This window comes from Hipposideros armiger, unplaced genomic scaffold (genome assembly GCF_001890085.2).
Source record: "Hipposideros armiger isolate ML-2016 unplaced genomic scaffold, ASM189008v1 scaffold_185, whole genome shotgun sequence".
NCBI lineage: Eukaryota > Metazoa > Chordata > Mammalia > Chiroptera > Hipposideridae > Hipposideros > Hipposideros armiger.
In genome coordinates this window covers 3,008,806-3,025,231 of record NW_017731535.1, presented here as the reverse complement: position 1 = coordinate 3,025,231, position 16,426 = coordinate 3,008,806, and the positions used below count along the sequence as shown (strand labels likewise).

General features: G+C 41.7%; 1 protein-coding gene across 1 annotated transcript in view; it reads right to left on the bottom strand.

Moving 5' to 3' along the window:
- Positions 1-16,426, bottom strand: part of AGPAT5 (1-acylglycerol-3-phosphate O-acyltransferase 5) — a 58,246-nt gene that overhangs the window by 28,996 nt on the left and 12,824 nt on the right. Inside the window, exons 2-4 of the mRNA XM_019652699.1 lie at positions 15,329-15,398; positions 10,099-10,214; positions 5,773-5,862 (exon numbers count right to left, since the gene is read on the bottom strand). Of these exons, the coding sequence (XP_019508244.1) occupies positions 5,773-5,862; positions 10,099-10,214; positions 15,329-15,398 (276 nt within the window). The remainder of the gene's footprint in view (positions 1-5,772; positions 5,863-10,098; positions 10,215-15,328; positions 15,399-16,426) is intronic.

Genomic DNA, 16,426 nt, shown 5'->3' with positions numbered 1-16,426 from the left:
CATAACTACAATATTGCCACAGGGATATGAAAGACAGTTCGAAGAATATAATTAATAATGTAAATATTTTGTAGGGCGTCAGATGGTCACATGTCTTGCTAGGGAGACTGCATCATGGACGGGGTAGAGGCGTGACCACCGCACTGTACACCTGAAGCTGATATTGTATAATATGTATGTCAACTATAAGTGACTATAAAAAGTATAACTATTGCACTGTGTTGTACAGCTGAAACTAACTCTAAAACATGTGTATTTCATAATAAAAAATAATTTTAAAAAGTTAAAAAAAATAAAAATAAAATTGCATACAAAAAAAAAAAAAGAAATGGTTCTTGTTTACCTACTATGTGCCAGATACACAAAATGGATGATGGAGCCAAGACCTAAAGAATGGTAACATAAATAAACAAATAAGTGCTTTCCCCAGTAGATGAGGAATAAGGCAAGGATGTCCATTCTCACCAGTTTTATCAAGACTGTACTGAAGGTTCTAGCCCAGGAAATTAGGCAAGAAAGTAATAAAGAACATCCAGATGAAAAAGAAAGAAGTAAAACTGTACTTATACACAAGTGACACGATTGTCTATATAGGAAATCCTAAAGAATATTTTTTATGTTATGCGATAATAAGTTTAGCAAGGTTATAGGATGAAAGTCAATATACAAAAGTCGATTGTATGTCTAGATGCTATCAACAATCAGAAATTAAAAATTTAAAAACGCTATTTACAGTAGCATAAAAGATATGAATTAAGAATTTCACATTTTGGAAAATTTGGACAAATTTGCCAGATGTGTAAACGTGTACACTAAAAGAAATGACAAAACACCGCTGAGAGAAATTAAAGACCTAAATAAACAGAAATATAGACTGTGCTCATAGATATGAAGATTCAATATTGTTACATTAGTTCTCCCCAGACTGAGCTAAGATTCAAAAGAACCCAAATTCAAAGGCCAGCAAGCTTCTATGTGGAAACTGACAAGCTGATTCTACAACTTATACGGGAATACAAAGGACCTAAAATAGCCAAAACAACTTTGAAAAAGAACAAGTTTAGAAGATTTAACTAAACCAGATTTCAAGCTTATTATAAAGCAAGAGAAATCCAGGCAGTATAGGCACTGGCCAGGGGATCACGTATAGATCAGAAGACAGAATAAATGGTCCAGAAACAGACCCACACATATGCAGTCAATTTGCAGTCAAACAGTGGGGAAAGGATAACCTTTTCAGTAAGTGATGATGGATGTTCATATTTATAAGTATGACCTTGACCTCATACCATATGCAAAACTTAACTCAAAATGGATCATAGAGCTAAACATAAAACTAAAATTATAAAATTTCCAGAACAAAACAGGAGAAAATCTTATAACCTTGAATTTAGCAAACAATTCTAAAATACGACACAAAAAGAAGAAATTATGAGAGAAAAATCAACAAATTGGACTTAAGGAAAATAAAACCTTTGGTTCTTCAAGACACTGTGATAAATATGAAGAGGCAAACCACAGATGCAAAGACCTCTACTGGAATATTCTTAGCAGTTAATTTTTAATAGCCCCAAACCGGAACAAGCTGTGGTATACCCTAATGACATGCTGCTCGGCAGTAGAAACAAAAGTATTGATCCCCACAATGATGTAAATGAGTCTCAAAATAATTATGCTAAGTGGAAGAAGCCAGACCCACTCCCCTAACTATACGATTCCATTTATATAAAATTCCAGAAAATTCAAACTAACCTATAGGAACGAAAGCAGATCAGGGACTGCCCTGGGACAGAATAGACAAAGACACACAAGGAGGCCATCGGGGGTGACGGGTACGTAGCTCACCTTCTTGACTGTGGGGATGGTTCCGCGGGTGTGCACACAGCCAAACTCACCACATTCAACACCGTCACTACCTGGGGCATACAGTACATTACTCGTACCTCACTCATAATACTTGAATAAGTGAAAATGTTTCCTTGTGCTACCTTGTTGCAAATGACAGGATTTCCTTCTTTTTTGAGGCTGAAAAATATTCTATAACAATATTTTATACATATATATATAATATATATGTATATATATATATTATATATATATATATATATACACACACACACCATATTTTCTTTATCCACTCATCTGTTGATTGACACTTAGCTTGGCAACTGTGATATTGCTGCAACGCAGATATCTCAATAAGACAGTAATTATCTATTTTTTGGCTACACACCCAAGCAGTAGAATTGCTGGATATTTTAGTTTTCTGCGGAAGCTCCATTCTGCCTCCCAGAATGACTGCGCGAATGTGCATGCCCCCCCCCCAGCCACATCCACAGGTTCTCTTTCCCCCACATCCTCACCAGCGTTTGTTATCCTTCGATTGCTTGATTACAGCCTTTCTAACAGGGGTGAGGTGATATCTCACTGTGGCTGTGCCTGGTGCTTCCTGATGACTAGTGATACAGAGCACCTTTCCATATGTCTGTTGGCCCTTTGTGTGTCTTCTTTGGAGAAATGTCTACTCAAGTCCTTTGCCCATTTTGGGGTTATTTGATTATTTGCTAGCGAGTTGCATGAGTTCCTCATTTACTTTGGAAATTAACACCTTATAGGGTATGTGGTTTACAAGTATATTCTCCCTTTCCACAGGCTACTTTTTCATTTGGTTTTTATAAACCTAAGATTATTCCAAGTTTTAAAATTTATTAACGAAAACATAGGAGGAGGCTTCCACTTAGGATACAGAATGCTAGGAGTATTGCTCCCAACCCCAGAGCAACAAAACACTGATAACCTGGAAACTGAGCCTTTCTGAGAGCTGAGGTTACAAGGTGCCCAACTCACCCAAAACTCTAAAGAAAGAAAGGCAACTCAAAGGCGAGGTGAGATGTAAGCACTTGTTTACTTGGGACAAATGCCAGCAGGTGCCAGTGAAAAGCTTTCGCTACAACTTGTAACGCGTTACAAAAGGCTGAGTGTGAGTGGGTGAAACAGAAGCCGCTCTGGGCCACAGGGACAGGATTCAGCACAGCGCAGGCGCTGCTCCACAGGCCTCACTGTGCGCAGAGGAAAGAAAACCCAGGGTCCGGGCGAGAGGCCAGGGCACGCATCCTGACGATGAGCCCGAGGGAGGAGAAGGGCATCCCGCGCTGGAAAGGCAGCCGGCACAGCCCAGGCCCTGCCCCACTGCCCCTCTGTGGGCAACGGTCTTCAGTTACTGCTAGAAGAGCAGCGGGGTCCTGCTGCCCTCGGACGTGGTGGAACCCAGTGCAGCTTGGGGGTGAACGGAAAGGAAAACCCTGGACAGAGGGAGGCGGGGAGCACCTCCTGGGCACAGATGTGCAGCTGGAGCAAGGCAGGGGCAGAGGAGGCTCCGCGGCCGGGAGTTCATGAGGACGGCCACACACGCCGCCCCTCGCCTTTCCCCACCACCAAGCCCACCAGAGCCCAGTCGCAGCATCGGAGGCCTATTCCTGGCCAGGTGCAAGAAGGAGACGGACTCTGAGCGCAGCACAGAGAAGCTGAGTGCTGAACAGGAGCTGGAGAAGCTCTCCAGCATAACATCTCCCGCCCCACACACGCGTCATGGTGCCACAGCAATGTGAAGTCTGCAGGAATTACAGCAATAGGAAAACCCCAATCCAGTGCAGCTCCTGACTAGACTGACTCAGCCCCCTCAATGCTGCAGAAAGGGAGGTGTAGCCATTCTCAGGTCTCAAAACTAGTTACTTCAATCTCAATGGTGCTACTCCACATACCCAACCTGCAACAAAAGCTCAGGAGGCATAAAAAACGGGCAGATGCAGCACAGTTGGAAGAGACAAAGCAATCGTAGTGATCAGACTCAGAAACAGCACAAGTGCTGTAATGACCAGATAGGCAATTAACACACCTACGAGTGGCCCGGTGAAGGTTCTAGTGGGAAAGGTGGGCGCCTTCCTGACCAGGCGATCCTTTCAGCACAGACGTGGAAACTATGAGACAGAATCAAAGGGAAATAAATACTAGGAAGGAAAAACAGCAACAGAGACGAAGACTGCCTTTGAATGGTTCCTCAGTAGATCAGGCAAAGCTAAGGGAAGAATCAGTGAACTTGAAGACAGATCAACAGAAATTACCGAATATCTCAATCTCTCTCTCTCTCTCTCTCTCTCTCTCTCTCTCTCTCACACACACACACACACACACACACACAGAATCTGAAAGAAAGGCCCCCCCAAAACAGAAAAAAGAATTCGAGAGCTGCAGAACAATATTGAATGGCCAAAAACAAATAATTGGAGAAGAAAGACAAAACATTTAAAGAAATAATGGCCAAGAATGTTCCAAAATCAATGAGAGATATCAAACCACAGACCCAAGATCAGAGAAGACCAACAGGATAAATATGGAAGAATATTTATCAGACATATACTTCTACTTAAACTGCTGCAAACCAAAATCAAGGAGAAACTCATGAAGGCAGCCAGAGAAAAGATATATGAACGCACTAACGGTTTCTCAGCCTGAGCACTGCTGACCACTGAACTGCGTAGAGAAGCTAAAATCCATGTAAATGGCACTGTACTGCTTTGTCTGCCACAGCGCCTATGGCAGGAGGCAGAGAAACCTCCCGGCAGCCACGGTGGCCTGCGGTGGCCAGGGGGCTGGACGGGAGAAGTGGGATGGACTCTTTGATGTGCAAGCTGATGCTACAATTTTAAATAATTTTTTGAAAAGAAAGTGGATATACATATTGACAATCTCTTCTGTCTTAGACACCAATAAACAATGACCCCTATTCTGCCCCAACATACCAAATGGTTTTGGACTGAACAGACCCTTTCGAAAGGCTATGCTTTGTTCTCGGGGGGTGAGCAGGGGCAGGATAAATGGGCATCGTTCATCTCATTCCATTCTACTCCAGGTCGTCCCAAAGCAGGAGCAAACTCAACTACAGAATGTTTGTAGGTAAAAAGCTGATACAGTAGGGAACTTCATCAGCTGACTGGAAAACCTCCTTCCATATGAGCGCTGGCTGCCACCCACGAGCACCCTGGTGAGAAGCGAGGAAGAGGGAGGGAGGAGGGGGCAGGGGACAGAAAGGAAAAAGGGCGGCACTTGGATCCTGCAGCTGAGTTTCTGAGCAACAGGATGCAAACCGTGTTCTGCACGGGGCTTTGGGGGCTGAAGGGAGCTCCCGCAGTCACTGCAGGGCGCTGCCCTGTCCGAGAGGACCAGGGGCGGGGCCATTTGGCGCCAACTGGCATCCTTCAAAGAGAAGGCTAAGATTCTTTTAGGGGGGAGCAAAACTTTATAAAATAGTATTTACACTGAACGATTCTGTGTGGATATTGATACTTTTTTTGGCTTTTCAAATAACTCAGTATATACAAGGAACCCAAATTTATACTCACAGAAAGAAAACTGGTTTCTTCTAAAACTCCATCTGATACTAAAGACAGCGAGGAGTGAGAGGCGCTCTAAGCAGCTCAAGTGTAGGGTTACAAGCTGAGTCCCGTTTTCTAATTATAGTCTAAAGACACCAGTGTTCTTCCTGCCACTGCTCTTCAAGGTCAAGCAGAGGACCCACTGGCCTGCAGCAACCTTCCTGCTGGCCCAAAGCCACCGCTCACCTAGGTTTAGAGGGGCGTTGTTGTCATAACAAAATTTGGAATTATTCATTACACATGGGATAATGTATTTTCAAAACAACTCTTAAATTCCAATTAAATTCTTCAGTGAGAAAATGAGAGCTGATAAGGAAATAATAAAACAGCGCAGTCTTACCGGAGTTCCTGCATTCATGTACCTCTGCAGCTTCTGTCTCATTTCCTTCTCATTAAATCTGGCACTTCTTTTTACATAGATTCCTCCATGCTGCCACATAAAAACAATTGGGGAAAAAGTACTTACTATTAGAGTATCCAATGGCCAGGCATCTAAAAGGTAACTTTAGTCCCGAGGAGTAAAGAGTAAAATTACATGTTAGAAATTAAACTATTTAATATATTTAATATTCAAATATTAGCATCTAAGGAATATTAGCTGTAAATCCTATGTTTCAACACAATTCAAATAAAACTGCATATTATATTGGAAAATACATTAACATTTAGTTTTGTTGGCAGTTAAAAATGCTTTCTTTCTTAAAAATACATTTTTAATATAAAAAACTAGATCAATCAGATGGATTTTAGTTCTCAACTTTTCCACTGACGAATTACAGAATCACTAAAAGGTGTCCTTAAGATGCCAGCACTCATGCTCTTCAGGGTCTGTAAAACTGACCCAGCACAGATGTGTGAGCAGCACTGCTGTACACTGGACTGTGTCCCCCAAAGGCTTGTGGCGAAGTCCCAACCCCAAGGTGACTGTATTTGGAGACGGAACCTTTAGGGAAGCAATTCAGGTTAAATGAGGCCCTACGGGTGGCTGTGCCCTCATCCAATAGGACTGGCGCCTTAGGAGAGGCGATCAGGACATGGACACATGCGTGCAGAGGGAGGACACGGACAAGGCGGCCACTGCAACGCAAGAAGGGAGGCCTCGAGAGAGACCAACCCTGCCAACACCTTGATCTTGGACTTCCAGCTTCCAGCTCTGTGAGGAAATACATTTCTGTGGTTTACAGCCATCCAGTCTGTGGTGTCTTGGTAAGGCAGCCCCAGCAGACGAATACAGGCACTTCCATAAAAATTCAGGTAACCTTAAACTGCGTAAGTGCATGTCATTGAAACTGCATCAAGTCTGCATTGTTTTTGCTTTCCTCTGTGCTAATCTGAATTCATCTGTAAAATAAATGGACGGGGTGAATTTGACTTTGTCTTATTCAAGAATATGAGTAAAATGAAATGGGCAGAGAAAAGCACGGAGGGGACAGTACAAGGCGGAGGGCACGCGCAGTGGCCTTCGCTTCTGGTCGTGGCTCCTTCCGCGTATGAACTGGCTTGGCTGAGTGCAGAGAAGCAGCTCAAAGTGCTCTCTAGAAGGTATGTCACTCTTTACCCAAACAGACAGGGCTGATGGCAGTAAGTTCATTTCAGAACTAAAAGCCACAGAACGCAGATAATGCAAAAATTTCCTTAAGCTTCCACTGACATTATATCTATTCTTTACATAATATTTCTTCACTATCGTTTAACTTGCTTATGAAATCAACATGTCTGAGGAGCTCTTCACAGGTATATGGAAGACATGGAAGTGAAGACCAGGTGTCCTTCCTTGAGGAGCTTACCGATCGGTCAGGAAGTGCAACATGCACACACGTAAGATATAAAGAGGATTTGGTAAGTGTTTTAATAAAGACAGCCCCAAACCAAAGCAGGGTAGAAGGAGGCGAGTGACTGCCAGGCTCAGGAAGGGTTTCACGATGACCTCTAAGCTGAGCCTTAAAGGCAAAGGGGAAAGGCGTTTATGTGAAACTACAGGAACAGCTTGAAGAGGGATATGGAGGTGAGAAACAGACTCGGGCTAGAGAGGCAGGTCATGGAGACAGATCATGGTGCATGAGGTGACATGCAAGGAACCGGGGCCTGCTACAGTTTTGAGCAGGTCAGTGGCTTGACCAAATGTGTGGTTTGAGAAGCAACTAAAGCGTCATTGTAGGCTGCAGACAGAAACTGCCAGCTGTGTCGGAGTTCCAGCATAGCGTAGCAGGACCTTCGGCACCGCCGGGAGTTTGCAGAGACGGTGAGCACACTGGCATTTTTTTTGATCCCCTCTCCCAGAGAAACAAAAGAACAGGGCACATCTATTCAGTCCAAAACTAAAGTAAAATTCCCGGGCCCGTGGTGTGAGTTACGCTGTGCAGCCTGGCAGGCACATGCCAGGCTACGGAGAACCCTGGCTAAAGCCCCAGTCAGCTTTAGGGACCTCAAGGAGGGGACTAAAATGTTCAGTTTGCTCTCAAGTTAGTAAAAACTTCTAAGGTTGGTCATGGGAGCTTAATGTTCTTAAAAAAAGATCCGAGATCCCCAGTCTACTCTGTGCAATACGCCCCCCCCCATCACTACTTAACCGGTTATAACCCTCCCAATCCCCCAAACTAGGCTCCGGCCAGGGGCTCTAATGTCTAAGGCTGGTCTTCAGATGTTTCTTAAAACTCCTCTGTGGTTTTTTGAGAACCCAGCCTGTCTTAGGGTTGAGAAGGTCAAGGGGGGAAGAGAAAGAAAGGATCCTGGAAAAACAGAAACGAAGGAAAGAGGGAAATGAGGCCACAGCAGCTGCCTGGGGACTTTCGGTGCACACTGGCTTTTTACCTCCAACGGTGCCTTGGCCTCCTCCTATTCCTTTACAATTGCAAAACATTATAGACTCTGTTCATAGATATTCTTCCCTCCACATAAAAACTTTACCCCAAGGACTCCTCATCAGGGAACCCAGGCAACGAAGTCTCAGGAAAAGCACATTTCCTTCCCCTAACTATACTTCTGAAATGTCAAGCCTTCCTCAACTTGCCTTAACAATCAGGCAATTACATCTGCTATAAAATCAATTAATCTTTATAGGTATGTTCACCATTTTATAGGAAGGACTAATGAAGTCCAAAATACTCTGTTTTAAATATTACTTAAGTATAATAGTGACCTTTGTGTTTAAAAGAATAAAGGGAGAACACATATAAGCAAAAATGTAAAAATACAACCACTGGGAGAAATGGCAATTCTTTCCATGAAGAATATGATTTATAATTCATATATTACTTAATAGTCATCTGTGATCTACTTAAAATGCCACCAGCTTTACTGCACAAACAAAACAAAAAACGGGTGCACAGTTACAAATGACATCAGCGACGAAATGCGACATCAATCACAGCTGTTATACCAATCTCCAGTTATCTTCACAGGGCTTCAATAAGCAAAAGCACTCCCTGGCACTTTTAATTTTTAAAATGTAACACAACAATAAGGTTCCTGAGACGCCTGCTTTCGGTTACTTGAGGGCAGGGGTGGGGGTGGGGGCAACTGTGTTACGGATTGAAAAGTGAAACCAAGCCTTGCAATGTTCACAAGCTGGCAGTTTGAAAATGTTCACTTTTCTGAATATCTGTACTATATTAATAAGTATTTTTCTATTCAGAGAAAAGAGTTGGTATTTTGTAACTACAATAATAAGAAATTCAAAATTTGAAAGTCTGTTTCCTCATATTTTGCTTGTAAATAACTATTTGTAAATAGCATTATTTCTGCTTCACAGAAATTGTGGAAAACGAATCCTTCTAAAAGGAAAATTTACTTCCTGGCATAAAGTCCACCTTTTAGTAATCTATTCCACTTTTCATATACACTCAGTAGTTTAAAATACTTTCCATCAAAATACGTATGAAGTTTACTTTCCTTTGAAAGACTCAGGAAAAGAGGAGAGGCGCGAGGATGCGAGCACTCCGACTTCACACACACACACACTGGTCAGGAGTTCCGGGGAGCAGAAACTGAGGGGCCAGCTGGCTTCCGGCCAGGCGCTGACTTTCACATCTACGTATTTTCAGAGCTGTTTAACGTTAGCCTTTCTTTTTTAATCTACTATTAAAGCCTTATTACCAAGCATGATTTCCATACAAATTTTATACTTGATAATTAAAAAATTCAGTATCAGATAATTTATTCAGAAAAGGCATAGAAAAATGCTAGTAATCCCTTTCTGAATATAAAAGAGCCTGTTACACAGTTTCATGACCTGAAGGTTATTATGTAATTTTAAAAGGCATCTTGGAAAATAACATGTGTTGAATATTTATTATGCACCTGGCAATCATGCTAAGTATTTATGTATATAGCTCATTGTTTTTCTCATATCCTACAGATAATTACTTTTATTAGTAGTTTCTTATGGTATTTGTCTATCAAATCCTATGCCTTTAAATTTTCCTACTTGTTTGATTTTTGTACATTTGCATTTTTGCTATTTTACTATCTGGATAATCAGACAGGTACATAAATACACCTTATTAAACATGAATTAAAATGACTTCAATTTAGAAGAAGCTATTACACTCATAAAAATAACCCTCACCCCAAACCCAGACATTCAAATTAAGTGCATGCTAAATTTTAAAATCTAAAATTTGTATAAGCTACATATCTATACAGAAAATAGCGTGGGAAAAGTTACCTGAGAAAAGTAACACCCGTAGAGTGGAAGCCATTTGAGCCCGTCTTTCAGCACGTAGCGCACATGCCCCAGGGCGTTCTGCCGGATGGCCAAAATGTCAGCGATAATCCAGTCGACTGCGAAGACAGAACCTGGTTAGAGCACCCGCGATCCACAGCTGAACCCAGCACTCCCTTCACAGGCAGAACAAACTTCTCCACAGCACTGTGTAAGGAAAATGCTTTGAAAATACCATCAGAATTTTAAAATTACTTTATATCAACACCAGGAATTTAAAAAAATAAAAAATCTGTGCTTTTTGGGTTTTATTTTTGTTGCTGTTGGATTGTTTTTTGCATTTCTTGAAAGACTTTTTTCATGAACAAGTCAAAAGTCACAAACCACCCAAATTAATCCAAAAGCATGAACAAGGAATAAAATAAGCTTCCCTAATTCTTAGCCTAGAAAACGTGACAAATTGATAAACAAAAAATGGTTAAATGAAACTGTCACGTGCAACTCAATATTCTATATGTGCACTGATATGTCCCACGAAAGGCAAGGACCCTTTACTAGGGAGTTTCGGGACCCAAGGCTAGGTTATGGCAGCATTCAAAACAAAGACCTCACACAGCTTACAATTGTGCTAGGTGGACATACACCACCCGTACCCAGGCTGCTAACGCCTCTAGGTACATGGATACGTTATTACTAAAAGGTTGCAAAAGCAAAAATAAGAAGGCCCGAGTGAGTTGATAACAACAAGAACATTAGTGGCAACAAGTAAGCTGTTAACTGGCTTGCAAAAAGAAGACATTCCGAACAGGAGGACCCGGCCTTGCCAAGAAACAGGAGCCAGCAAACCGAATGGAGCGCAGAAGATGGTAAACAGAGGCCGTTAAAGGAGACTGAGAGGAAATGAAACGACATGCAGAAGGCAAAGGGTAAAGGGTGTCCAAGACCAGAGAGGTCTGGATTTGAAAGTCAACGGCTGCAACTGCCCTATCTCTTGACGAGAATGAAAATAATAAAAAAAGAAATGTAAGGGAGAGTTTTCTAGTATGTACGGATGAACTAGACAATGGGATACTTGGGGGAAAAAATTGGTAAGAATTTGTGACAGGAATATAGTCCTAAGATCATAAGTGTATTCAGGGCTATGGAAATGAGAATAAAAGAAGTGAATCCAAGGGGGAAAATGTTTTCAAAAATACAAACTAAAAACCTGTCTGAAGTTAAAACACAGAACTTAAAGGAGTTACAATCAAGTTTTAACCAAAAGGGACAGTTTCGCACAGTTCCAGGACGATTAACTATAAGCTCTGTGAAATCCTTACACCAATGCACCATTAGACAGAATACCCCAAGGAACATTTACCCAATCTAAACACTAAACATCATCGTCTTGGAAAAACATTTTATCAATTATTAGAACTCCCCTTTTAAATCTTATCATTCACAAGTTAACTCTTTCATGATGGTTTAAGAGTTATAATTATTACATATATAAATTCTATTACGGCTCCCTTTAATTATTGTGCGAAGATTTTCCCCTACACTGAATTCCTGCACGGTGTCTACCAGCTGGAGAGACCTACGCTATGGAACTATCAATTGTTACTTCTAAGTATGCAACTTCCTATAGACGCCCTGTCCCCTTCCCTCTAGTTCAAATCAACTAGACAGTCACTGATAAAAACTTTTCCTTCTAGTCGTGTCCTGGAATCCAAATAATCAAGCTTGTTATAACTGTACCTAATATACTCGTAAATCAGCTCTGAATAAATTGTGAGAACTAAAAGTATGGTTTCCAGGATAATGTACAACCTGGAACATATTTGGAACACAAGGCTAAAAATAAGATTTGATATCTTTTCCTAAACAATTAAAGTTGGGGAAAATTTTTTAAATGCATTTTTAGGTTAAAATATACGTGGTTATATTATGGACTAGAATGTATCTTCCAAAAACTTTTAAGAGAAAGTGTAAAACTTTTTCAATGTCATGTTTGTAATGAACTGTCCTGGGCTAGGCCCTTAAACTCTCGAAAATTGTACTAGGAACGTTTACAAACTAACGTAGGTAGTCAAAAGACACAAGCTTTGCACCATCGATTTTGCTACTCCATTATCTTTTTTACTTTTTCTGCTCATTCTCAACTAGGTTTCAGACAGGAGACACTAGATAAAGCTGTTACTGACAGCTGAGATGGTAATATAGTTTACCTTTACATTCACATTTTGTGTATAAATGATTTAATTATCAGGAAATACAGCTATATAAGAACTCTTCCATGGTGATCCAGCCACAGCAGAGCCATTGTTCGCATTACTTGGAAGAGAGCGGGGGGCGGGCGAGGAGAGGCAGGCAGAAAGGCAGCTCCCTCATCTCTGCTATGTGACGTCACTTCATAAGGGGATAGTGCAGTCTGCGAGGGCTGCCACACAAAGTGCCCACCTGGCACGGATCCGGAACCCTGGTGAGCTCTCATCACCGGCGTCATCACTCCTGCTGTTAAATGCCCCCATCAGCCAGGCACTCTGAGATTATGAGGCAACTATGTAAACTGCCTGAAAATCCTGAGTAGATATTACTCATGCTTTACCAATAAGGCTCAGAGAGGCTAAGTAATCTGCCCACCATCACACAGCCCATTGCAGAAGAGTATATGAACCAGGCTTTCTCTGAGCCCAAAGCCCAGGGCTTTTTATTACAATCTACTCACCACACACGTTAGTTTAGAAAAACGTCACATAAACCAAGGGAGTGTTTCATGAGAGTAACGAGGGAAGTAGAGTCCAAAGAAGACAGTTAAAGAAGGGTGCGAGGGAAGAGTAACAGCCAGTACATCCTTGCTGACTGGAGAGAAAGGGAAAAGGGGTGACTGAAGAGACAGCAAGGACTCATCACGTGAAAATGGGGGACAGGGGCTCAATTCTTGGGGACGTTGGGCCAAGATGAGGCTTATGTTCGGCTGGCCTAGCGAGGGTGAACTACAAGTGTAAGGTGAACAGCAGTCCTTGGAGTGTGCTTTCTGCGACGTACGTTTTGAGACACTCAGTTGTGATTCTTACTACCTCAACAGGGTTTTAAAACAGGGACCTGGACACAACAGGTCAATGGCCCAAGCCCACGGATGAGCTTTAGGGGTCCCTGGACCCTAATGCCACATGGAAAGTTTTAGGTGCCCATTTTCTTCTGGGAAAAGGCTCCATATCTTCTATTATATTCTAACTGAAGTCTGCGATGCTAAAATAATTTAAAACCACTACCTAGTTATGTTCCTAAGTTACATATTAAAACACAAAGGCATTACAGAGCAGCCTTCTCAAGTCCGCAAAGCTGACCTCTACTGGAAAGGCAGGGCCCTGGGAGGTCAGGTGCGAGGGACGGGAGACGGTTCTTCACACTGAGACACGGAGCCTTTCCAGGTCGTCAGCTGTGGGCTGGCGGTGACGCCCATGCTTCCCAGGCGACCTTCCAGTTCCAAACTCAAGAAGAATTTTAAAAATCTGTTTCCTTCCAAATGTTTTCCCAGGAGTCCTCACTCTGAGTGATGGATACAATGGCCAGCGCATAGTAAGCACACCAGTGACAGCAGTGGTTGTAATTTTATTATTATTACTGCTCCACCTCCGGGAATATTCAGAGGACTTACTCCACAGGAGCACACTACTACCACAGCTCTTAGTAGAGCTGCACTTCCACTGAAACCTGGAAAAGGGAAAGCTGGTAGAGAACCCGACAAGGAATTTTAGGAGAGAATCCTGGTAAACACAAAGAAAACGCTATGAATGAGATTAACCGTTGGACCAACATAAAGGGAACTTGGGCCATCAGGAGCCATTCTGTAGCCTGGACCCATTAAGTCCTCTGTATCTGGATACCGGAACTCTGGTAGAAATGCCATCAGCAACAGGACAGGAACAGCAAGACTGTGGCTCTAGTAAAAAGCCCGCTTGCATCTGGAGGAAGATGCAAGGAAGGAGTGAGGCTACTCTGTGGGCCAGTTAGAAGCAGACGCTGACCATAAACTGGCTGCTTTGTTCAGGTCAAGTGCAATTAAATCAAATCCTCCGAGCCAGTCATGCTGATAAGAGTGAAACTACACAGATACATTAAAATTCCTATCAATGCTTTGTAACATCAACACTCGTCCTGTAAAGCTGAATGTAATCATTGCTAAGGTGAGAAAGACAGGTTTGACTCCTCTTCCTTTCTGTACCGTATCTGTGGTATAGGCAGAAATAAAGCAAATAAGCCACAAAGCGACCGCTGGCAGCAGGAAGATAAAGGGCAGCCACAGGCATAAGGGATTTCCGGTCAGTCATCATCATGGGTAAGGTTGCTTCCAGCGTTCACTTCTGGGTGCTGTGTTTTTCAAAGCAATAAAAATGGAATTTGGGAAGTATGCATTAAAAGCAGTTACAGGTTTGAAAAAATATGAAGTGGGATATTTTTGAAATGAATTCTTTGTTGAACTAAAAATTACCCGAACCAATGTCAATTTCTTAAGTTTTGATACTGTACGCAGTTATATAAGATGTCGCCACTGGGGGGTACTTGGTGAAGGGGTCATGGGACTCGGCGTACTATTTCTGCAAAATCTTGTGAATCTATAATTATTACAAAATAGTTTTCAAAAGAAGTCCCTTGACCTGATTTAAAGTACTATACTATATTGGATACCATAGTCTTCTGTGATTCCTCTTATATAGTAACAAGCGATTATTAAACTAAAACATTTGAAGAGGCAAAAGGAATCGCAGACACTGGAAACCAATACTGTATTTAGGAAACGAGGACTTGCATATTGGCGCAAACTTTCTGTACTTAAAAATCAAAAATATAAAATGGATATACCCTTGATCTATCAATTCCACTTCCAGAAACATAACTTATTACAAAAAGAAGAATGCATAGACTATTTAGAGAACTATTCAAAGAAACAGAGAAACAGAGAAAGAAAGAAAGAAAGAAAGAAAGAAAGAAAGAAAGAAAGAAAGAAAGAAAGAAAGCTTATTTATACCCATTGGAGGGAAAAGGGAAGTATAGGAAATTCATAGCTTTCACATTCCTCACTTTCCAAAAAAGTAAAATCATAAAAATACAAGGTCATGTATAATATGTGCATTGAAAATTCATGTTTCAACACTAACAACTTTTTTTCATTTAAATATGTAAGAATATTACTTTGAATGCCTATGTACTCTCTGCAGAAAAACTTGTTTCATGCAAATGAAATACAAACCTGTGCTTTGATGATTTGCTAAATATATTATATTTTCTTTATTTTTTGGCAAATCTCCATAGAGCAATACCTAAAAGATAAAACAAAAAGAAACATGACTTTGACATTTTAAAGCATGTGCCACTGTAACATACAAAGTAGGACAGTGTCAAAAATTGACCAGCACCTGATACATGAATATTTCCAACCATGATAAACCAAAATTAGATTGCCTTAGGAGTCTCAGAGAGCATAAATGGCTCCTGTTTGTAAAATACTGAAGTGTAGGGCAGGTTCATGGTCATAAAGAATGACCAATATTCTCGCGGGAAAAATTTAAGTATTTACTGACTGCTGAATTTAATGACATGAGATACATGTTCTTTCAGAGCATCAAGTGTTGTGGAAGAGACAGGTGTGTATACAATAACTGCCATGAGACATAATGCAAATAATATGAAACTACAGTACATTTTATTTTAAAGATCTGTTCACTGCCGAGCAGAAGTACTATTCCTTCTGTGATCTCAGCGGATGAGATGAAGGATGTCCATGGGAAGATCCACAATGAAATGGGAGTGGCAGTGCCCCAGGCCTCTGGAGAGGCACGCCCAGCAGTGTCTGGTGTAGTGTCAGGGAGGCGGGGCGAGGCCAGCAGGGCGGCAGGGCCAGAACACAAACATCTTCTGGAGAGCAAGCTCAAGGTGAGGACTTGACTCTGGGAGTCCCAGGGAGACACATCCCATGGTCAGGAGTCCCCTATCGCTAAAAAGAGTGGAATAGAGGGCGTGCTGGTTAAGGGTGACTTCTAGGAAAGGGGGGGCTGCAAGGAGGGAAGGGAAGCGGTCGGCTTCAACTCTGAGTCAAGCTTTGTTTCTGAAACTGGGTGGTGGGTACGTAAGTGTTCATTATAGGAGTCTTGCCGCGGTTTTGTAAGTCTTAAACATCGCATAATAAATTATTTAAAGAAATTTGAAGAACATTTTTACAGACTTCAAAGGACAGGACTGCTAACAGTGCTGTTTTTTTTATTCAGGGCATTTTGGTTTCTGTAGCTTGTTGTCACAGATTACGCAAGATTATGAATTAGCTAAGACTTTCTAGATCTATCTTTTAGAT